At 33.3% G+C, this 24,323-nt stretch overlaps 1 protein-coding gene across 5 annotated transcripts in view; it reads left to right on the plus strand.

Moving 5' to 3' along the window:
* CDC123 (cell division cycle 123) overlaps nucleotides 1–24,323 on the plus strand; it is a 127,751-nt gene that overhangs the window by 42,945 nt on the left and 60,483 nt on the right. For 4 of the 5 annotated variants that reach the window (XM_031938584.1, XM_031938585.1, XM_023504716.2 and 1 more), the window contains 3 exons: nucleotides 3,917–3,988; nucleotides 13,556–13,613; nucleotides 13,934–13,966. In XM_031938584.1, the coding sequence (XP_031794444.1) occupies nucleotides 3,917–3,988; nucleotides 13,556–13,613; nucleotides 13,934–13,966 (163 nt within the window). The remainder of the gene's footprint in view (nucleotides 1–3,916; nucleotides 3,989–13,555; nucleotides 13,614–13,933; nucleotides 13,967–24,323) is intronic. The other variant, XM_031938586.1, reaches the window with a different exon arrangement.

Below are 24,323 nucleotides of genomic sequence, written 5' to 3' on the forward strand. Positions count from 1 at the left end.
ACAAACCTTACTTAATTTAATATAATTAGAATTATCCATTTTACATCTTGTAATGCTCTCTATCGTTTGATCCCAAATTCTTTTCTTATCCATTGATCTAACAAGTAAACTATTCAATACTCCCCTAATTTGCCTATGGTTTCACCCTTTAATGTCTAAATCATGAGCCAAACCATACCTAGGTGTTCTGCCATGCTATTTTCTAGTTTTGCCAGATATTTTTATCAAATAATAAGTGCTTGTCCTCAAAGCTTGGGTCTTTAACAAAAACTAGATTAATATTGTCATTTACTGTTATGTATTACATGCCTAATCTATTTCACTAATCCACCACTTCATTGTTTAGCTTGGACCAGATAGTTTTGATGATTACCACTTTATAATACAGTTTGAGATCTGATATTATTAGAACACCTTCCTTCATATTTTTTCATTAATTTTCTTGATATTCTTGATTTCTTTTTTGAATATCCTTGATATTCTTTTTTCTTTTGATGAATTTTAGCTCTAAAAAACATTTTGGATAGTTTTATTCATATAGCACTGAATAAGTAACCTTTTCTTTTATTAATAGAGTGACTAGAATGGTAGATGAGGGAATGGTATATATATGTAGATGACTTAGATTTTTGTGAAGTATATAATAGTCTTTTATATTCTTTTGGTCATAAGTAAAGGAGTAAAGATGGATTTTGAATTGGTTGAATGACCTAACTCATAAAGTAATCATTAATTATTTGATATCATCTTGGAAGAGATTTGTGCTTGATCCTGTGCCATTTAATGTTTACATCTGCCATTTGACTAAAGGTATAGATGACTTGCTTATCAAATTTGAAGATGATGCAAAGATAAGAGGGATAGCTGACAATGAATGTCAGACCTAGAATTCAAAAATTTCTTAGGAGGTTAGAATGTTGAGTCAAATCTTCTCGGACAACATTTAAATAGTGATAAGAAAACTTCACAAAAGTCCTTCTCGATGTCTGAGTTTAAAAAAAAATCAATTTTATTTTGTTATCAGTTATGGATTCTCTCATCTTTTTTGCCACTTTCTGTTGAGAAGACAGGAAAAACAAAATTGTCACAAATATGTATAGTCATGCAAAACAAATACTGGCATTAACAATGTTGGAAAAAAAGGGGGGGGGAAAGAAAAGAAAATATGTTTTAAGATGCACTGTGAATCAGACTTTCCATCTGGAGGTGAATAGCATGTTTCATCATTAGTTGGAAATGGAATAGCTTTTCTAATGTTTATTATAAGAGAATAGAATTCCATCACATTCACATAGTTTAACTTATTCAGACATTATTTGATGGGCATCTGATGTCTTATTGTTAAATTAATGGAATGGAAGCTAAGACATTGTACCATGCTGGTAAGGTTTTGGGTAAGGTTCTGGTGACAGATTGTTGTGAACACAGCCTCCTCAGTCAATATTTATCAAGTACCTATTATATGCCAAGCACTTTGCTTAGGGGGAAAAAAAAAGAGAGAGGCAAAAGACAAGTCTCTGCCATTTAAGAATTCATAATCTAATGATGGGTACAACAGTCAAACAAATGATATACAGACAATTTATGTACAGGATAAAGAGGAAATAATTAAGAAAGACTAGCTCTCGAATGAAGAAAGATTGGAAAAGGCTTTCTTTAGAAGATTGGATTTAGTTGGAACTTAAAGGGAGTCAGGGAATCCAATAAGCATAAATGAGGAAGAAGAGCATTCCAGGGATGGGGACCAGCCAATGTCTGGTTTGCAGGATAGCAAGGAGGCCCTGTCAGTGGTGGAAGTGAGAAGTAGGAAGTTTGGAGAGGTTAGGAGGAGAAGGATTGTTTGGTTATGAAGGGCTTTGAATGCCAAATAGGATTTTGTATTTGATCCTGGAAATGAAAGGGAGCCACAGGAAATCTTTGAATAAGTGGTGACAAAGTTGGACCTTAGTTTTAGGATTATCACTCTAATAGTTTAATGGAGAATGGATTTAAGTGGGGATTACCTTGAGGTAGGCAGACTCACCAACAGTAATCTAGGCTTCAAGTGACTAGGGTTTGCATCAAAGTGATAATAGTGTCAGTAGAAAAGGTGTATTCAAGTGATAAAATTGACAAGCCTTAACAAGAGATGGGCTAATGGTGTGTTTATGGAGGTTAGAGAGGAGGAGGATTAACAATAGTGAGGAGTCCAGGATGACACCTAGGTTTTGAGTCTAGGATGATGATGTTGACTCTACATAGTAGGGAAGATGATGAGATAGAAGGGGAAATTTGAAAAGAAAGAATGGTTCTGTTTTAGATTGGTTCTGTTTAGGTTCTGCTTTAGATTGCTTCTGTTTATTTTCAGATGTCTACTTGACATTTAGTTTGAGATCTCTAAAAGGCAATAGGAGATGTGGGATTGGAAGTTGCAAAGAGGTTAACACAGGATAGGTAGATATGAGAATTGTTCGCGAAAGAGATGATAATTAAAATTAAAGTTAGTGGAGCTAACATGATCATCCAGGATGCTGATGATTAGAGGATATGATGTGAATGAGGATACAGCAAAAGAGACTTGAGAAGGTTCAGTTAGATGGGTAGGAAGAAAACCAGGAGAGATTGATATCCTGAAAACTTAAGAGAAAAGATAGTATCAAGGAAGAGAGGGGGATTGAAGGAAGATCAAGCAGAATAAGAATTGAGAAAAAGCCATTAAATTTGTCAATCAAGAGATCATCAGAACTTTGGGGAGAGCAGTTTTGAAAGAATGACAATAGAAAAAGTGGAGGCATTTGGCATATAGATGGCCTCTTTAAGAAGTTTAGCCACAAATGGCAGAAGAGTTATATCTTTGTAGGTAGAAGGATCAAATGAAAATCTAGTTCAGTACAAAATTATTACTAGTATCTTGATGACTAGTGAATTCTTTAGCTATGAAACATTTAACAACAACAACAACAACAAAACTGTTCTCAGTCATGTGTACCAAAAGACCACTTTCATTTGTTCACCCCATACACAAAACGAATATTTGCAAAAGACCACTGTGAAGTTAATTTCTTGCTGCTTCAACAAATATTGAAGAGAATGAGGTGGTAGAGAAATTTTGCAGTATACTCATTAAGATCTTCAACCTTATACCTTGGTACTCAGGGACTTCTATGATGATCGTAGACAGTGAAAATAACTTGGAAATATGACTCAGGATTAAGAAGAGAAAAAAACTTGCATATGCCAAGTTAATATCAAGCTAAGCTTGATCATCATAATCTTACTTGTTGAGTTGCAGTTGTTTTGTTATTGTTCTTTCCACTTTGTTGTAGTTACTCTTCCTGGATCTTTTTGAGTAGTCAAAGACTCATTGTCAGTAGACTGTACTTGGAAATGAATTTTTTGGCCTTAACAGCATAACAATTACTGACATTTATGTAGTGTTTTAGGATTTATAAACAAAGTGTTTCAAATGATCTTGTTTTATTTGTTAGTGGCATTATACTTTCTGGTAAGATTGTTGAATATTGTTCACCCTTGTGCCAATACAGTATCTGTTAATACTTTGCAATTTCTTAAAGTCCTGTTACGAATATTGTGCTCACGTGTATTATTAGCATGTTTGGATTACTGCTTTCATAATTTTGTTTTGTTTTGAATTAGGTAGTTGTGGTAATTAGAAGAATCCAGTTTAGTTAAGGCAAGAAATATTAATATTCAGATTTATTAGAATAAATATTTAAAATGCTATCATGTATATGATATACCACATAACATATATATATACATATATGTATATATATATATATATACACACAAAAATATCTTTTGCTTTATTAAAAGTGACAGGGATGAATAATCCTCCAAAAAACCATTGTTTATCTAATGTATATTATGTTTATTTGTCTTTCTAAATACTATCTTTCCCTTTCTTTTTTTAAAGTGTCATTCTTCCACTGCCTCAGAATGTGAAGGATTATTTACTTGATGATGGAACTCTGGTGGTCTCAGGAAGGTAAAATATAGCAGAACTTGCTTTTTAAAATTATCTTAAAATATTAGAAAGAGCTAAATCTTGATATCTTCTACTTCAAGATTTAACTTAATCTTTGCTTCATTACTATACTGTCACTGTTGGTCTTTCACTGTTGGTTGTTTCTTTTTAAGAGATATTCCTTTTTACTCTGTTCTTCCCCTTATGAGTACTCGGGCAGTAATTTTCACAATAAGCCTTTTATTTCATTGAACAATATTTATTCCCCCTGTTTTCCTAATTATTAGTTGTGTGACTTTGGTTTAGTTTCTCTGTAAATTGAGGCTAGTTGTACCTTGGCAGCTTAAATTTGTTGAAATTCATTCAATCTGTGTGAATTTAGATTGTATGGTCACTGTCTTGTTGCTCATTGCCATTTGTTCCTTACATTTTCTTCTGATTTAGGTAAAAGTAAAATATTAATCATTTCCTACCTATTTTCGATCTTTGATGAGATGTGGTATGCAAAAGCAAGATAAAAGTTGAAGAATTATTAGTTTTGATAAAGTTCCTGTTTCTAATATATTAGAAATATATCAGAATTAGTTATTTCAAATAGAATTGGTTTTCCCTCATATATTTGATGAATGGCTCTTTAGGCAATATACATCTTAGTTGTATTTTTATGTGGTTTCTTCAGACTCTTGTTAACTTGAAAATGATTGTAGCAAAACTTCATCAACTGGAGAAGATATGATGAAGTTTTAGGATGAGAGGTAATTCTTAATTTATTGGGTTTTTTAAAAAATTTTAATTTTATTATCCTCAAGCATAATATATAGTAAACTAGGAAACAAAATGACTCAATAAGTAAAATGAACATTAAAAAATGATGTTGAAAAAGTTGAAGGCATATTGAAAGAATTCTTACTTTGTAGAGCCCTTAAGAAAGATACTAATTTTATATTAGATTTATCTTAGAAAAAATAGGAATTAAGGTAAAATATAATTTTAGAATTTCTTTTCCCCCACACAAAAAAGAGTTCCTTATGCTAAGAATTTTAGTATGGTAAATGTTAAGTTATAGGATTATTGTTGTTGTTTTCCACATTTAGAATCTTTTGGGATAACTTTATTAAATTGGATCATACAAACTTTGAAATAATGAAAGTACTTCACAAATGAGGTATTCTAGGCCTTATTAAATCGAGTGGTAGTTTCATAATTTAAAAATACCATTGATCATTATTAAGTAAGCTCTCCAGAATGTTTTTAATTTCAGTTTCTTGAGGTAATTGCCTTCCCCCCCCCCACCACCTCGTGTAGTTTTTCAAAATATTTTACTTAAGTGTCAGTAATATTTATCTTATCAGTAAGATGATCATCTCTAAAAAGATAAAATTTTGGCATGGAGTCAGACTCTGTGGATCAATCAGTACAAAGTTAAAAGGACACTTAATTAAAATCGAGGATTTATTTATGTTTTTATGTTATTATTTATATAATAAATGAAGAAGTTAAAGTATTTATTAAACTCTTATTATGTGCCAATCAGCATGTTAAGTATCAAGTATGTAAATAGAAAAGTGGGATCCTCATTATATACTTCAACAACAATACTATATGATGACCAGCTCTGATGGACCAGGCTATCCTCAGCAACGAGATCAACCAAATCATTTCCAAAGGAGCAGTAATGAACTGAACCAGCTATGCCCAGAAAAAGAACTCTGGGAGATGACTAAAAACCATTACATTGAATTCCCAATCCCTATATTTATGCACACCTGCATTTTTGATTTCCTTCACAAGCTAATTGTACAATATTTCAGAGTCTGATTCTTTTTGTACAGCAAAATAACGTTTTGGTCATGTATACTTATTGTGTATCTAATTTATATTTTAATATATTTAACATCTATTGGTCATCCTGCCATCTAGGGAGAGGGTGGGGGGGGGGTAAGAGGTAAAAAATTGGAACAAGAGGTTTGGCAATTGTTAATGCTGTAAAGTTACCCATGCATATATCCTGTAAATAAAAGGGTATTAAAAAAAAAAAAAGTGGGATCCTCAAGGTTCTTCCATTCAGATTGGGGGAGACAAGACATGGGAAGTATCAGATGTGATACAGGATAGATGGCAGGGGATAGAAGTTCGTAGGGTACCTATAGGTCATATAGAAGTACATTGGTATGTTTGGAGGGTGAAGCAAGAGGGAGGGAGCACAGTAAAGCCTAATGGGCTTTAGGACATCTTGGTAGAGCATATGAGATATGAAGTGTATAGAAACTGCATGCTAGTTTCAGTTGCCATATGTGAAAAAAATAATTAGAGCAATATAGAGTTATAAATACAAATAAGTATAGGGTAGTTAGAAGATTGTACTTAACTAAGATTCTTATTATCACTGAACATCTTCTGAGAACAACAGGTATATGCTCTTATTAAGAAAGCCAGGTCATTCCCCTCCTTCGCCCTAGCTTGTGTACGCAATCAGTGGACCCAGCAAGAGCTGCTATTCTGGGGTGCCAAGACCTTCACTTTCCCCCACTCCTCCCCATCTCTCCTTTACTGTAAATTATATTGATGTATTTTGTTTTCACATGGTAAAATATGAATAGATAATATTTTACATCCAGATTATATCATTCCCAGGTTACCTACCTATTTTTGTGAACTTTGTTGAAATAATGTAAACCAGATGTGTCAAACTAATAATACATTGACCTCATCTGAAAGTGCACATGACATTCAACATCTGTAACCTCCTTCAACCTCTGTTTTTAAAGAAAATTTTATTTATTTTTAACATTTAAAACATTATTTTTGAGTTCTGAATTGTTTTCCTCCCTCTTAATTCTCTCCCATTATAAAGGCAAGAAATTTGCTATCAATTTGACATGTGAAATTATGCAAAACATATTTCTGTTAATCATGTTGGAAAAAAAAATGAGAAAAATAAAGTGAAAAATTACATTTCAATATGCATCCAGACAGTAGTTTTTACTCTGAATGTGGATAACTTTTTCATCATAAGTCCTTTGGAATTGTCTTGGATCATTGTATTGCTGAGATTAACTAAGTCATTCACAGTTGATCATGGTGAAGTATTGCTTTTACTATGTATAGTATTCTCCTGGTTGTGGTCACTTTGCATTGTTCATCTAGATCACTGAAAAGAGATACTGTGTATATTTTTATACATGTAGGACTTTTTAGATTTCTTTGTTTTCTTTTGGATATGGGCTTAGCAGTATTTTAACTGCGTCAAAAGGAATTCTCAGTTCAGTAACTTTTTGTGAATAAATCCAAATTGCTTTTCATAATGGCTGTACTTATTTTTTAGGTCCACTAATAGTACATCAAAGTGCCTATTTTCTTATAGGTACTTCAATATTTATCATTTTCTTTTTATTTCATTTTTGCCAATCTGATGCCACTTGATATGTGAGACTTTAAAATTACTTTAATTTGCACTTCTCTAATTTGTAGTAATTTGAAGCATTTTATTTTCTTTATGGTTACAGAGATTCTGGATTTCTTCCCTGCTTGTTCATATATACAATTATGAAATGGTTCTTTTTCTTATAAATTTGAATCATTTCCTCGAATTTTAGAAGTGAAACCTTTATCAAATAAACTTAATATGAAGATTCTTTCCTAATAAATTATTTCCTCTTTCATCTTAGATTTATTGAATTTATGAACTTTAGTCCCATCTATAAATCTGATAGGTAATTTTTGTCATGTTTGTTTAGTTTGTTTATGATCTGACTTTTTATATCTAGGTCCTGTACCCATTTGAAGTTTGTCTTTATATAAAGTGTAGATTTTGGTCTAACTAAATCTAAGTCCTTTTTTTTTTTTCCATTTATTTATTTATTTTATTGTAGCTTTTTATTTACAAGATATATGCATGGGTAATTTTTCAGCATTAACAATCGCAAAACCTTTTGTTCCAATTTTTCCCCTTCTTCCCCCTACTCCTCCCCCAGATGGCAGGTAGACCAATACATGTTAAATGTGTTAAAGTATATGTTAAATACAATATATGTATACATATCCATACAGTTATTTTGCTGCACATGAAGAATCGGTCTAAGTTTTTTTATAATGTTGTTTAGTTTTTAGTCAATTGGAGAGTTCTAATGCCAGTAGCATTATTTATTTAAATACTATTATTTATATAATAGCATATTATATATATTTATTAAATACCGTATTAAATACTAAGAACTAAAAAGATTTTCTTCTGCACATTGGGAACCCAACCTGATCCACAGAGTGACCTCTCTAGTTTTTAACCAGTACTAATTTATTTTGATAATTACTGCTTTTGTATATAGTCTGTGATTTCATATTGCAAAGCTCCTCCTGCTGTCCTTTGTTGCAACTGTTTTTTATTGTTTCCCTTGAGATTCTTTTGGGGCTTTTTTTTTTTTTTTTTTGCCTCTATGAATTTCCTTATTTTTTAAAATAATTCTGTAGAGTGGTACTTTGGTATGGCATTGAATGACAAAATTAATTTAGTTAACATTTTAACTTTTATTATATTGATTCACCTCATGAATAGTTAATAGTGTTAAAATTATTTAAATCTGTCTTTGTGTCTGTGAATTGTAGTTTAAAGTATTTATATAATTCTTGTTTGTATTTTGAAAGGTAGACTGCTAAGTATTTTATGCATTCTATAGTAATTTTAAATGGAAATGTAAAATGCCTGTTTTTTCCTATTGTGTGACTTTATTTTATATCTTGCAAGATGGTTGAAGCTATTGTCCTGATTTCTTAATTTATTTTGTAAAGTTCTTTTGGTATTTCTTTTTTACTTTTGTTTATTCCCTTGGTTTCTTTTTCTTGACTTATTGCTACGGTCAGCATTTCCAGTAATTTGTCAAATAGAAGTGGTTGATAAGGAGCATCCTTGTTTCACCTTTGATTTTATTGGAAAGGATTCTAATTTATTATATATAATCGTAGTTCTTGTTTTGAGAAATATAGTCTTTGGGGGCAGCTAGGTGGCTCAGTGGTTAGGCACCAGACCTGAAGTCAGGAGGACCTGAGTTTAAATCTGATCTCAGACATTTAATACTTCCTAGCTGTGTGACCCTAGTCAAGTCACTTAACCCCAGTTGCCTCAGCAAAAAAAAAAAAAGAAAAGAAATATAGTCTTTGTCATTTTAAGGAAAGATCCATTTATCACTATGGATAGTGATAAGAGAAGATGGATATTGTATTTTGTCAAAAAATATTTCTATATCTCTTGATATAATTATGTAATTTTTATTGTTTTTGTTATTGATATGATTGATTAAATCTATAGTTTTCCTGATGTTTAACCAATGCTTCATTCCTGGTATAAAGCCAGCCTGATTGTAGTATTTGTGATTTGTTATTTTAGCCTCTTTATTGTTATTTTATTTAAAACTTCTCTTCTACTTTTATTAGGGATATTGGTCTTTTTTTTTTCTCTTTTTACTCTTTTCCTTCTGCTCCAGCCTGACCAACCTACCAGCTGTCTGTATCCCAATAGATCCAGTAAGAGCTGACAGTGGAGAGTCTTCCTCCTTTTCTACCCTAATCCTCATTGTGCCCATAGTAGCTACCCTAGTCTTCAGTTCTTCTTAGATGCTGAATTTGCTTGCAAGAAAAGACCTATCTTGGGCTGACTATTCCTTCTTTATTTCTAAGATCAACCAGACTTTTACTGTCTGTCCTGCTGATAAGCCTTCTAGACCCATAGACTTTGCCATCTAAACTATATATGTACCCTAAAGAGTTTTGAACCTTGCCATCTCCTTTGCTGGGCATACCTTGAGGTCCATTAGGTTTTCCATTTACCTTGAGACCAAACCCTCATTGCCTCTACTAATTAAAATGTTAGTTTCTTAAGAATTGGGACTGTCTCAATTTTCAATATGTCTGTTTCAATATAATAAATGTGATTACTTAAAAATCCTTAATCGCTGATTTATTCATTCATACATTATAGTTTGTTGAATTGGATTTTTGAAATTTGGAGGGAGAGTTTTGAGGGCAGCCATCATAAATATAAAATAACTGTGAATGCGTATCACTTTTTCACACTATATTTCTTTTTATTAAATAAGAATTTCTTTTCAATTAGCAAGTAATTTTTTTCTCTACTTTCAACCTTCCACTAAAAAAAAAAAAAAAAAGAAAGAAAGAAAAATATATTGTAACAAATATGCATAGTCAGGCAAAACAAATTCCCATATTGGCTCATATCACTTTTGTTTGTAAGAGAAATTTAGGAGAGTGGGAAAAGAGGAATATTTTTAAAAGGTAAAATTATTAATTATCATTTCTACTTAATTCTCTCGTTAACCTGGCTAAACTCCAGAGCAAGTCATTTAAGTGTGTCTCTCTCTCTCTCTCTCTCTCTCTCTCTGCCTTTTTCCCTCTCTCTGTCCCCCTTCCCCCTCTTCCTCTCTCTTAAAAAAATAGAAGGGCTCTTACTATTTGTACACTTGTCTAAGATCCTTTACCTAGTCTTCCATAGTCCTTCACAACCTAAATTATTTTTGTCTCCATTTTAACTAAACATTAAAAGTTACTACTAAAGTAGTTTACTACCTTTTGAATATATTTTGTATTTTCTTGCTTCCTTTGTTCATGCTGTTCTCCCTCCTTCCCTCCCTCCTCCCTCCCTCCCTCCCTCCCTTCCTTCCTTCCTTCCTTCCTCCCTCCCTCCCTCCTTCTTTTCCTTCTTCCTTCCTTCCTTCCTTCCTTCCTTCCTTCCTTCCTTCCTTCCTTCCTTCCTTTCGAATCCTATTTTGAATATAGGTGGTTATCATTAGCAGAGACAGAAAAGTCAGAAAGAAGAACAAGGTTTAGTGGAAAAATTATTTTAGTTTTTGACATGTTGAGCTTGAGGTGAGAGTGGGTCATTCAGGTGAAATTGGCCGGTAGACAGTCAGAAATATGAGCCATAAGCTTGTGAGAGAAGGCAAGGGTAAAAATGATTAAGATTTAGGAAGTATTGCATTGTGGTGATAGCATCTATATTGAATATGGATGCATCCATCAAAAAAGTGAGCATGTACGCTTTTATTTCAGCTGGTCTTGAGGCAGAGTTAGAATTTTTCTCTACCTCTCAAGTATATAGCATCAATCTCATTGAAAGTCTTTATATTGTAGGAGTAAGGAGGGAAAAGAAGGATGTCATTATTGCTCTAGTAATTTAAAAAAAAAAAAAAAAGAAAGAAAGGAAAAAGCATTAAGGTGGAAGATTCAAAAGGCGTTTTTCAACCCTTAGGATTACATCATTTAGATAGGTAATTTTGCTACTTTTCCTTCTTTCCTTCCTTTTCCTTGCCAGGATTTGTATAATTAGCTCCCTTTAAAGAGCAGAGAAGCCTTCATAGAAGCAGGATTCTCCTTGTGACAATTCATTATACAATCTTTGGAATGACTATTAAAAAAAATAATAAAATGTCAGGATGCTCAAGGTTCATTATAGAACTTATTCAAACTGCTTATCACCTTCACTGTTCAAATTTTAAAATTCTGCATCAAGTGCAAAAAAAACCCCAAAAACAAATCCATGCCATTTCATTTCGTTTCTTTCTTTCTCTATCCTTCCTTCTCTTTTTCCTTTACCCATCCCTATCCTATCTTTGGCCAAAAAAAAAAAAAAATCCATTTAATAGTAGACAGTTTAGGGCTCAGTTTCATCATTCTTTTGATCCACATCTCCTTTCTGATCTACATCTGCTGGGAGTACAGAGAAGATGACCAGGATGAAGCCTTAAATATAAAATGAATATATACAAATTCTTACAGATGTCACATTCATACTTTATGATTGAGTTGAAAACAGTTTCATAGATACTAAAGGATTTCATACCTAAGGAAGATAATTTGGAAAAGAGGTTCTGGCCACCTGAACCTCTCCTTGTTAATGGTAATAATTTGATTGTCATGGTACTGATAGCTATTTCCAGAAAAGAGCTGGATGCAGCAATAACCATTTCTTTCTCAAAGCCTAGAATAGTATGACATATCCTCATTCAACTGTGGCAGTGAAGCTATAGTTTCTCATGGTCATGATTTTTGTGAGATATTCCATTTGTCCATGACCAGCAAGATTCAAATGGATAGTGCCTTGAGGATGGGAATAAGCACAGTATAGGGAACATAATACCAGTGATAAGACTGGAGACTTAAGAGATAGCACAACGTGGATAGCAGTATATAAGACTGTGATATTAAAGATTTTTGACAAGATCTGTGCTGTCTTTTCTCTTCATTTTTAGGTTTGTCTGGAAGAGGAAATGGATATTGTGAACATCACAGATTTTTTTCAGGGAATACAAGATGCTTACTCTAGAAAGTTTGGTGCAAGCTTTTCCCTATGTCCTCCCAGTTGGTGACAATGCCATGTTGACCAGGTTACTTCAGGGCCTGAGTACCTCTTTTGTTCTGGCCTTATCACCCCCATAGCTGTCTTTTTAGCTCAATCCTACCATCATACCCTGATATCTGGTATGTCCTAACAGTGGAGGGGAAATTAGCTTCAAGGGCAGCATCTTCACAAAATTAGCTTTGTACATTCACATCTTTCTTCATTGAGGTCAACGATAATGAAGTTGGAAGTTTTAAGTTTAAACCTTTCATATAGAAAAGACTCAAAACTAAGAGTTCTAGAGTGGGATGAACTGAGGAGGAGAGTTTAATAAATGCTAAGGAGAGTAGCTCACAACTTATTGCTCATGAATGGATTACATAGAAAGAGGCTGGAGGAGGAAGAAAAGCTAGGGAAGAATAAAAAAAAAGTCATGGTATGAAGGGAGCCAGAAGAGTGTAATGTTCCAAAACCCCTGAGAAGAATAGAGATTATCAAAGGAAAAGCATGAAAGAAGAGAATTTGGTAGTTTAGAGGCTATTAGAGAACTTTTGAAAGAGAATTTTCAGTAGGGTGATAAAGATGGAATCCAAATCACAAAGAAGTAAAGATTAAATAGGTAATGTAATTGTAATAGATTACTCACTAAAGATATTTGGCAGTGAAAGGGAGGAAAGAGAAGAGGGAAAGTCTTTAAATGGAAGATTGTATCTTTGGATCCTTTGGATTCTTAATAACTAGCATGGTGCCCTGCATGCAGTTGGTATTCAGTAGATATCTTTTGATAATAATAATAATTTTTTACTTTTCCATATTTAAAAAGAATATTTCTTTAAAGTCACATCATATTCTTCAGTTTATCTATCAAGTGCCTATGTGCTAGACATTGTGATGAATTTTGGGGAAAGAAAGACCATGAAACCAAAGCAGCTTTTGCCTTCAAGGAGTTCACATTTTGTTGGAGGAAGTCATGCACATACAAGGAGTACAAAATAGACACAAAGTCTAAATCATTTTAAAATGGGAACTAATATTCCTCCACATTCCATTCGGTTATTGATATAATCTGTCACAACCATCTTGGTGCTGCTTTCTATCTATAATTTCATCCAAGGAAAAATTTAACAGTTTGGGAAAACTGTGACATTCTTTAGCTCAAGATTAGCCACTTTTTCGTGGGCATAAACAAAAGCTTTTTTTTTTTTTTTTTTTCCCCTAAATATATGTGTTTAATCCTCTAGGGATGATCCACCAACACATTCTCAACCAGACAGTGACAATGAGGGAGAAGAAATACAGGTTAGTACAAAATAATAGCAGTACTTTTTGTAATATGCATGATTTCTGAAATTGTATTGGTAGTTCACTTTTTGATAGATATGAGATAATAAATATGAATTGCTATAGAAATATAGATTTTTGTTGTTATCTATGATTTAAAATTAGTACTTGAAGTTGAATTGAGGAAATGGAGAAAATTTCAGCTGAAAATATTTTGGATGATGTGTCTTAGAACAAGTTGTTTGAATTGCAGATATAATTTTGAGGTAGCTGTCCCGTATTTTGGAAGCCAAACTTTATTCAAATTAGTTTCCTTTATTCTTTCTTTTTCTCTTCAGTGGTCAGATGATGAGAACACAACAACACTTACGGTAAGGCCAATTTTCTAAGACTTAATTTTCTAAATTTGATAAGCTTGGTAAAGTGTCATTTTTTCATCAGAGATTTATTGAACACCAAATATGTACAAGGTCCTAGAAAAAATTTCAGTGGAAGAACTACTTTATTGTTCATTTGCTACAATATATATTGCTTACCTACTATTTGAAAAGTTTTAACTCAACTGTTGTATTTCCAGCTTTTCAGCAACATAAAAATTCCTTAATTGGAATCATAAAAAAAAAAAATTTCAAACACTTATCTCTCTTCTAGTATTCCCTTTAGTGGAACAGTGGAAAAATAAAGGAAAAAAAAAGAAATTCTTACAACAAATATATATAGTAAAAAAAAAATTCCATGTTATCCATGTCCAAATAATCTTTCATTCTGCTTAAGTCCGTAAAGGAAATAGGTGGTAGTCTTTTAGATTTTATGATTTATGATTTCATTGAATACATTTCTGAAGTCTTTCATAATTGTTTTTCTGCATGTGATCATTATTATACTCTTCTCTTAGCTCTACTTATTTTATTTTACATCAGTTCATAAAAATCTTCCCAGTTTCTTTCGTAACTATCCATTTTATTTTTTTTAAAGTGTTTTTATCAATGTATTTTATATTTTTGTCATCATAATATTCTCTGATATATTTGCCAGAAATATATATGCCAACCCATATAACATGTTTTTTAAGACAAAAAAAAAAGAAAAAAAATCAGCTTAAAATCAGTACATCAGTATTGAAAATACAACAAAGTATATTTATGAACCTCTTACCTCAGCAAAAGGGCATTATGGGATGACTTTTCATATATCTGCTTTCAAGTTATGCTTATTTGTTACAATTTTGCAATATTCACTTGAATTTTTTATTTTTTTGACCTGGGGAACCTAATGATGGGGGAGGGGAAGGTTTTCTATTTACATTGTTATAGTCACAGTATGTATTGTCTTCCTGGCTCTGCTCATTTCACTGTGCGTCAGTTTAAATACATCTTTCTATCTGTGTAGTTTTCACTTGCATCATTTCTCAAAGATAGTAATCCATTACATTTTTTATATTATAATTTGTTTTTCCATTTCCCAGTTGATAAATGTCTATTTTGTTTTCAGTTCTTTGCTATGCAGAAAGTACCGTTATATATGGGAACTTTCTTGTTTTCCATTTTGGGGTATAAATCTAGTAATAAAATCTTTGGATCAAAAGTTATGGGTATTTCAGCCATTTTATTTGTATAAATCGAAATTGCTTTCCGGAGTGATTGTGTTGATTCAGCAGCAAAATACTAGTAGTGTACCTGTCTTTCCATTATCCCTCTAACATTGACTATTCCCATATTTTATTGTCTTTGTCAAATTGCAATGTATGAGGTGAAATCTCAGGATTGTTTTTATCTCTTTTATTTCTGATTTAGAGTATTCTTTCATGTGGTTGTATATAGTCTGGAAATCTTTTTGAAAATTGTTCATATACTTATCATTGAGAAATGGTATGTAACTGCTAATTGTTTATGTATCTTGAATAAGCAAATCTTTCATTATTAGAGAAATTTGATACAAAAATTTTCTTCATTTGACTACTTCCCCTTCTAGCTACATTAATTTTATTCTTGCAGAAACTTTTTCATTTCCTCCAGTCAAAGTTATCTATTTTATAATTTGTAATTATTTTATTTCTTGTTTGATTAAAAAGACATCTCCAGTCTGCAATTGTGAGAAGAGCATGATATACTTCTCTTCTAATTTTTTAATAGTATAATTGAATGTATTGTGGAAAATGACATAAGATGTTGATCTTAGACTAATTTCTGCTAGAATGCTTTCTTATTCTCCTAGTAATTTAATAGTTTTATCAAATAGAGAATTTTTTTTCTAAATAATTATTGTTTGAACACTGGGCTGTTGAGTTCTATTGTTGTTGATTCTCTAATTTCCATTGTGTACCATTGACTTTGTTAACTTTTGTATTTTAACCAGTACCAGATAATTTTTTTTTTTTATTTAATAGCCTTTTATTTACAGGATATATACATGGGTAACTTTACAGCATTAACAATTGCCAAACCTCTTGTTCCAATTTTTCACCTCTTACCCCCCACCCCTCCCTAGATGGCAGGATGACCAGTAGATGTTAAATATATTAAAATATAACTTAGATACACAATAAGTATACATGACCAAAACATTATTTTGCTAGTACCAGATAATTTTAATGAATACTGCTTCATATTATAGTTTGAGATTTAGTACTATTAGCGCTATACCAATCAGACTCCCAAAAAACTATTTTAATGACCTAGAAAAAATAACAACAAAGTTCATATGGAAAACAAAAGGTCAAGAATTTCAAGGAATTAATGAAAAAAATCAAATGATGGTGGCTTAGCTGTACCAGATCTAAAATTATATTATAGAGCAGCAGTTACCAAAACTATTTGGTATTGGCTAAGGAATAGATTAGTTGATCAGTGGAATAGATTAGGTTCAAGGGATAAAACAGTCAACAAATATAGCAACCTAGTCTTTGACAAACCCAAAAATCCCAGCTTTTGGGATAAGAACTTACTGTTTGATAAAAATTGCTGGGAAAATTGGAAACTAATATGGCAGAAACTAGGCATTGATCCATACTTAACACGGTACACCAAGATAAGGTCAAAATGGGTTCATGACCTAGGCATAAAGAATGAAATTATTAATAAATTAGAGGAACACAGGATAGTTTACCTCTCAGACCTGTGGAAGGGGAAGGTCTTTATGACCAAAGCAGAACTAGAGATCATTACTGATCACAAAATAGAAAATTTCGATTATACCAAACTGAAAAGTTTTTGTACAAACAAAACTAATGCAGACAAGATTAGAAGGGAAGCAATAAACTGGGAAAATATTTTTACAGTCAAAGGTTATGATAAAGGCCTCATTTCCAAAATATATAGAGAATTAACTCTAATTTATAAAAATCAAGCCATTCTCCAATTGAAAAATGGTCAAAGGATATGAACAGACAATTCTCAGATGAAGAAATTGAAACTATTTCTAGTCATATGAAAAGATGCTCCAAGTCATTATTAATCAGAGAAATGCAAATTAAGACAACTCTAAGATACCATTACACACCTGTCAGATTGGCTAAGATGACAGGAAAAAATAATGATGATTGTTGGAGGGGATGTGGGAAAACTGGGACATTGATTCATTGTTGGTGGAGTTGTGAACGAATCCAACCATTTTGGAGAGTAGTTTGGATCTATGCTCAAAAAGTTATCAAACTGTGCATACCCTTTGATCCAGCAGTGTTACTACTGGGATTATATCCCAAAGAGATTATAAAGAAGGAAAGGGACCTGTATGTGCACAAATGTTTGTGGCAGCCCTTTTGTAGTGGCTAGAAACTGGAAACTGAATGGATGTCCATCAGTTGGAGAATGGCTGAATAAATTGTGGTATATGAAAATTATGGAATATTACTGTTCTGTAAGAAATGACCAACAGGATGATTTCAGAAAGGCCTGGAGAGACTTACACGAACTGATGCTGAGTGAAATGAGCAGGACCAGGAGATCATTATATACTTCTACAACAATACTAGATGATGACCAGTTCTGATGGATCAGGCCATCCTCAGCAACGAGATCAACCAAATCATTTCTAATGGAGCAGTAATGAACTGAACTAGCTATACCCAGAAAAAGAACTCTGGGAGATGACTAAAACCATTACATTGAATTCCCAATCCCTATATTTATGCCCACCTGCATTTTTGATTTCCTTCACAAGCTAATTGTACAATAATTCAGAGTCTGATTCTTTTTGTACAGCAAAATAATGTTTTGGTCATGTATACTTATTGTGTATCTAAGTTATATTTTAATGTACTTAACATCTACTGGTCATCCTGCCATCAGGGGGGAGGGGGTGGGGGGGTAAGAGGTGAAAAATTGGAACAAGAGGTTTGGCAATTGTTAATGCTGTAAAGTTACCCATGTATATATCCTGTAAATAAAAGGCTATTAAATTAAAAAAAAAAAAAAAAAAAGAGAGAGAGATTTAGTACTATTTCTCTTGATATTTCAGCTCTTTTGCAAAATGAATTTTATTATTGTATCAAATTCTATAAAGTTTATCATTTATAATTTGGTATAGAATTGGTATAGCACTATAAGTGTAACATCATTTCTTCTAGTAGTGTAATATTCTTTTATATTCATATGTTATAATTTGTTTATCTCTTCCTCAATAGATAAGCACTCCCTCAATTTTTAGCTCTTGGTTATTATAAATGAAAATAACTACTGTAGATATTTTTGTGCATATGGATCCCTTCTGTCTGTCTTTGATTTCTTTGGAATATAAGACCTAATAATCGTTTGGCTGGATAAAAAGGTATGCACACTTTGATAACTTTCTAGCAGAGTCCCAAATTACTTTTGAGAATAGCCAAACCAATTCATAGTTCCACCAGCAGTATATTAGTGTGCCTAGATGCTGAGCATATATACTTTTTTTCCCTAATCCCTTTGATTTGAGCATTGGTATGGTACTTGGAGATTTTTGTAGGTAAGTTTAAATATTGCAAACTTGAATTAATATTAGATGTTGATAATTTTTAGGATTTTTACCTTTATGGATTAATGGCTTTTAACTTGAGGACTTTTTTTTTTGTATCTGGAACAGCTCATTATTTCCTAGACATAGTCCTTTCATTCAGGCTTATTGACTCTACCTACCCAGTAAATTATGCAGTAATCATCAGCTTGTCAGAGGTCCCCTCTTTAAGACTGAATTCTGAAATCCTGCCTTTTGGTAGGATAAAGGCCCTCTAGTGGAAGGCTACGAGACAGTATCCCTAGAGTAGTAGTATACTCTCACAACAAATGAGCCAAAGGAAAAGAAACTTGCTACAAGAAAGCATTAAGATTTTCCAGGAAATTAACAAATAGTTTCAGAAAAGGGAATTGGCTTCTCTATCTCTAGATAAAAGCAAATCTCTTACATTGGTATATTGAATTAAGGGAGAACCTCCCAGGTTGTTTTTTGTTTGTTTGTTTTAACAAATAAAATTGTTTTTGTGGCTCTTTTTCCCTTGCAATCTTCCACTGGCTAAGCTAGTGGAGGCATTTTGTTGTCATGTATGATGGACAGTTCATTTAATGTGTCCTATATCACAAGGAATAACCTTTCATTCAGTAATGTTGAGGAATTCCTCCAAGAACTGAAGGAAACTTATAATGAGCCTCAAGATTAAATGGCTTAGGAAGAATCAAGAGATAAACTAGATCTAAGACTTATTTCTCAATATACTTATTCTGATTGAATGACTTTTAGATTTCTCCACACTTGTTGTAGATTAGAAAAATTAGGAAGGGCCATCTCCAGTCATCCTGATCTATTTCTGGGCAGTGGACCCGGCTAGGTCTAGAGGGGAAATTGAGACAGGTGGCTTGCACAACCCTCCCTCACTTAAATCTAATTCACTTGCATGGCATGGCATCACCTTCCTGTTATCATGGTCCTCTTCAAGAATGAAGGATAAATAACAAGTCTATAATACTAGCTAAAACAGTGAAGCACCCAAGGAGATAAACAGGAGGTAGCATGTGCCATGTGAGTTAAATCATTGCTATCATCTTAACAACTACCTCCCCTCTTGGTCCCAATGAAGAGAGCCTTGGCCCAATAACCCTCAGAATAGCAATGTCCTCTAGATCAGGCACAACACTGTTTCTAGTCCTTATCAACAAGGGGAACAATCCTTATGGAGAAGGAGCCCCATATATTTGTCATGTCATATGCTAACTGCCATGAGTGAACAGGTACCGAAGCATCTACCTTCTTCAAGAGCCACAAAAAAATGAGTATCCAGAAAAGAGAGTTTTAACCAACCAAGTCTTTGCCTCTCTCAAATGGCTCAATGACAAAAAGAAATAAGATTTTCTAAGTAAAAATGTCATTTAAAAGATACACTACCCACTGTTGGTGGAGTTGTAAACTAATCCATCTATTATGGATAGCAATTTGAAACCATGTCCAAAGGGCTATAAAACTGTACATACCTTTTAATCCAACAATACTGAATCCCAAAGAGATCAATAAAAAGGAAAAAAGGACCTATTGAAGCAAAAATATTTATAGCAGTTCATTTTGTGGTGGTGAAGAAGTGGAAATTGAAGGGAAATCCATCAAGGGGAGAATAGCTAAAGAAGTTATAGTTTCTGATTGTGATGGAATACTACTGTTATAAGAAATGATAAGCAAGGTGGTTTTAGAAAAACTTGGGAAGATTTATATGAACATATACAACTTAAAGTGAGCAGAATCAGGAGACCATTATATATGGTAACAGCAATATTGTAAGCATAAGCAGCTGGGAAAAGCTTGGCTATTTTGATTAAGACAATTCAAAACAAGCCCAAAGGACCCATGATGAATAATGCTATCCACCTCCAAAAAGAAAATTGATGGAAGTCTTGAGTGCAGATTGAAGCATACTTTTTTAAACTTTATTTGTCTGTGTGTGTGTGTGTGTGTGTGTGTGTGTGTGTGTGTGTGTTCTTTTGCAACATGGCTAGTATAGAAATATTTTTCATGAGTCCCATGTATAATTGATATACTATTGTTTGCCTTCTCAAGGGATGCAGGGAGAAAGGAGGGAGAGAATTTGGAACTTGAAATCCTAAAAAATGAATGTTAAAATATTTTTACATGTAATTAGGAAATATTTAAATAAATATGTATATGAAAAAATTATTTTTAAAAAAAGGTAGTGGTACTAGATAGCCTCTATTGTCTCTTCCTGTTCTAAATCTACAATCCTATAATTATACCAAGGGTCAATATAGTCTAGAGCATATCCAAAATCAGCCCAGCCCAACCTAATCTAATTATGTGGACATCACGTATAACCAAAAATTAGTATAAAGTATTTGAACTTTTTACCTGTTTGTTACTCTAAAGGACAGAGTCATCAGAATACTTTCCTATTTATATCTACGAGCACGGGAAGCTTACCAAAGCCATATGTATTTATAATTTTGTAGAATAATTGTCAGAAAAGATTTATCCCATATTCCATCTCTCCTATCATGCAATTGGTTCTCTTTAGAAAAATTGTCATGATCACAGAACTTTTAAATTCGAAAACTCTTCAGAACTCTTTTATCCTTTTTCTGACACTCAGTTTTCTAGACAAGTTGTTTGCGGTGATGATACCTGCTAAATTGGACTTTAGAGAATATCCAATTGGATCTGGACATGAAAAGGTAATCAGTGAGAAATGGTATTCCAAAACTCATATAGCCTATGTAAATACCAGCTCCTGCCATTCAGTTTATATTAAACCCTGATATCTTTTAGAGCTTCATAAATTCTGTCTTTTAAGGTAGTCTGCATCTATGGTATGATGCTTTATCATGAATTGGTCTGCCTTTTCCCCTAACATATGCATATTAATAAATGTTTATAAATCATCTACTGTGGGGGGTAAAACATGTGAAAAAGAGTGTCACATGGTACTCTTGGTACCCATGGAAGCACATGGGTATGGAGGTATGGTGGAGAAGTCAAAGGATTGCAACCAGGTAGTAAATAAAGGGGGAGAGATGTTGACACGGCTGTCCTTAAACCTTTAATAGAAGTTTTGGAGCTCACTGCCTTGCCCTGTAGTCAGAGGGCAGAGGGTACTGATGGTATGAGGACCAGATCTAATTGATCTTGCAGAATGAGGTTTCTAGGGATGTGGTAGAGAAGTCAAAGGAATGCCATGGGTAGAAAAGGAAGAGATGGCTGTCCAGGATCCCCTCTTTAAATAAACATTTAAGCATTAGCATTAGCATTAGCACCCCTTGTTGGTAGAACCTATTCAGACCTGATGTGGTGGAAGAAACAGTGAATTTGGAGTTCAGAGGGCCTGAATTCAAGTCTTGCTTCTTACAATTTGTGTGATCTTAGAGAAAATAATTTTATTTCTCTGTGACTCAGTTTCCTCATCTGCCAAATAGAAAAATTAGGCTAAATGATATTTACTTTCCTTTTTCAGCTCTGTATGTTCCTATGAGTTCCTGAGACATATAATAGGCCAGTAACATATACTTATGGTCCCCTTTAAAATGGTGACCTTGCTGTATTGAAGAATCCCCAAATGACAAAACATGTTTCTCAGCTTTTTAACTCATTCAATGCCTATCACTGATCTGTTGAAATATTTAAAAATATTTCATTGGATATTGGATGCTGAGGACACATTTGATGAATTTAATTAACAATTTACCTTAACCTTATCTACTTTATTTTTCATAAACAGTACAGACTAATAGATTTATCTTGTATTACAGTGGGAAAGACTTTCATAGACTAATGCCTAATACCACAGCTTTATGTGTTTTTATCTCATGAAGTGACTTCAATGAAGAAAGATAAAATAATAAATAGAATAAAGAATTACTTGGGAGGCCCACTTGTTTTGACTGAAGAATCAGTCTTCAATAAAATTCTATACCCCCATATATCCTTCCTCAAAGGGACCTAGAGTGAATTGCACTCTCTTTCTTGCTAGGTAGTTGAGCAGCTATATGGCTCTGTTTAAAACCTTAAGTGCAATCAAAACTTTTGGTGTTTTTGGTCCATTCGGCCCGGTTAAAGTACATGCCAACAAATTTGGTGGTGGAACTAAATGATTCTTTGCAATCCCCTACTGACTCTCCTTTGCCCATAGGTAATAGTGACCTGTGTGTGTGTGTGTGTGTGTGTGTGTGTGTGTGTATACACATGCATATATATATATATATATATATATATATATATACACACACACGTGCGTGCGCGTATACAAATATATACACACACATATATGTGTGTGTGTGTATATATATATCATCCTATCATCAAAATGATTGTTTTTCTATACTTTTTACAGCAAAAGTTTCCTATAGCTACATAATTTATTTATCTGTATGTATCTTCTTATATAAATGTACTTTCCATCCCTGATTCTTCCTTATAGTCATACCTTACAAGGTGATTCTAGTTTCTGTTTATAAATTAGGAAAGTTTAGGCATTCCTCAGTCTAGCTTATAACACTGTGTTCAGCCAAAGTTATCTCTAAAAAAATGACATTGCTATCCTCTCAGAGGATTCTCATCTATCAAATCAGTCAGATTGACAAACTAAAACCTTTGTACCAATAGACCCTCCAGTCAACTGGCAGACAAGTTACTAGAGAGGGAACTGCGGCCTATCAGAGTTATTTGACTTGTCTACTAACTATTTGATTTTGGTCCTTGCAATATGGCCACATGTCAAACCTGGAGTTTCATAGTCCAAATCCTCATCTTCCTACTCAGTTCACCTTGAGCAAAAATAAAGGCTAAGAAATCTTTGTCTTGCAGAATTGACAGAATCTTTTCCATAGCTGATATGTGAAGGCTAAGGACCATGGGAAAGAATGTGAAAATCCATGTTTTGGGTTGCATACTCTGGAGTTGATACATTTTCACTTACAATATCTTGTCAGTGTCAGCCTTTAATTCTTTCTTCATCTCTAGCAAGAATTCTAATTTAAGTTTGTGTCTAAGCTGTGTTTTTCTCTGAGACTTTGTAAATGTTTTGGAATAATTCTCTTCTTCTAGGTTTGTCTTGAACTTTTCTTCCACCATAATACTTTTTATGATAGGATTTTTATTTTGTTTGCTCATTCTACCAGCTTATTTCCTCACTTTGGACTTGATGTTAAGACTAGACTTTGCCATACTTCTGGAGGGAAGTTCTATACTGGTCTTGTTGGTATTCTCTTGGGATATTGAGTGTTATTCCAGGATCCCAGGGACAGATTGGATATTTGCAAGCTCTTAGCACTCCCAAAGGAGTCTGATCCAGTTTGATTGCTGCTCCTCTAGCCCAAACTCAATAAGTTTGTGACCTGGACTTAGGACTATGTAAGAATAGACTGCTGTTGGACTTAGCTTGTTAGACAGCTGGAAAACTCTGTTGGTTCAGAGTGGCAGATTTGTATGTTTCTGTTTGCTCTGGGTTTTATTCTATTGTTATTCCTCTCCTGAACAGGCTGGAAATGACCCCCTGCTCTGAGCTTGGGGTCCAAGCCCCACTGTTTCTAGCCAACTTTTCAACTTTCTCTCTTTTTAGTATACTGTTTAAGGCCTTTTTTCCTGAAAAAGGCTCAGAGCCCTTTCTTACACTGCCCTTATACTTATGAGATAGTATGTGACAAAGCTGCCAGTTGATACATGTCCCCATTATAGTATTCTGTAAGAATACTATGTATCTATGTATCCTAGTATGGCTCTAAAACCACTTTTTGTGCTGGTGTATAACCTCTCCCGGTGTGTTGGAAT

The sequence above is a fragment of the Sarcophilus harrisii genome, chromosome 5, assembly GCF_902635505.1.
Source record: "Sarcophilus harrisii chromosome 5, mSarHar1.11, whole genome shotgun sequence".
In the NCBI taxonomy this organism is placed as follows: domain Eukaryota; kingdom Metazoa; phylum Chordata; class Mammalia; order Dasyuromorphia; family Dasyuridae; genus Sarcophilus; species Sarcophilus harrisii.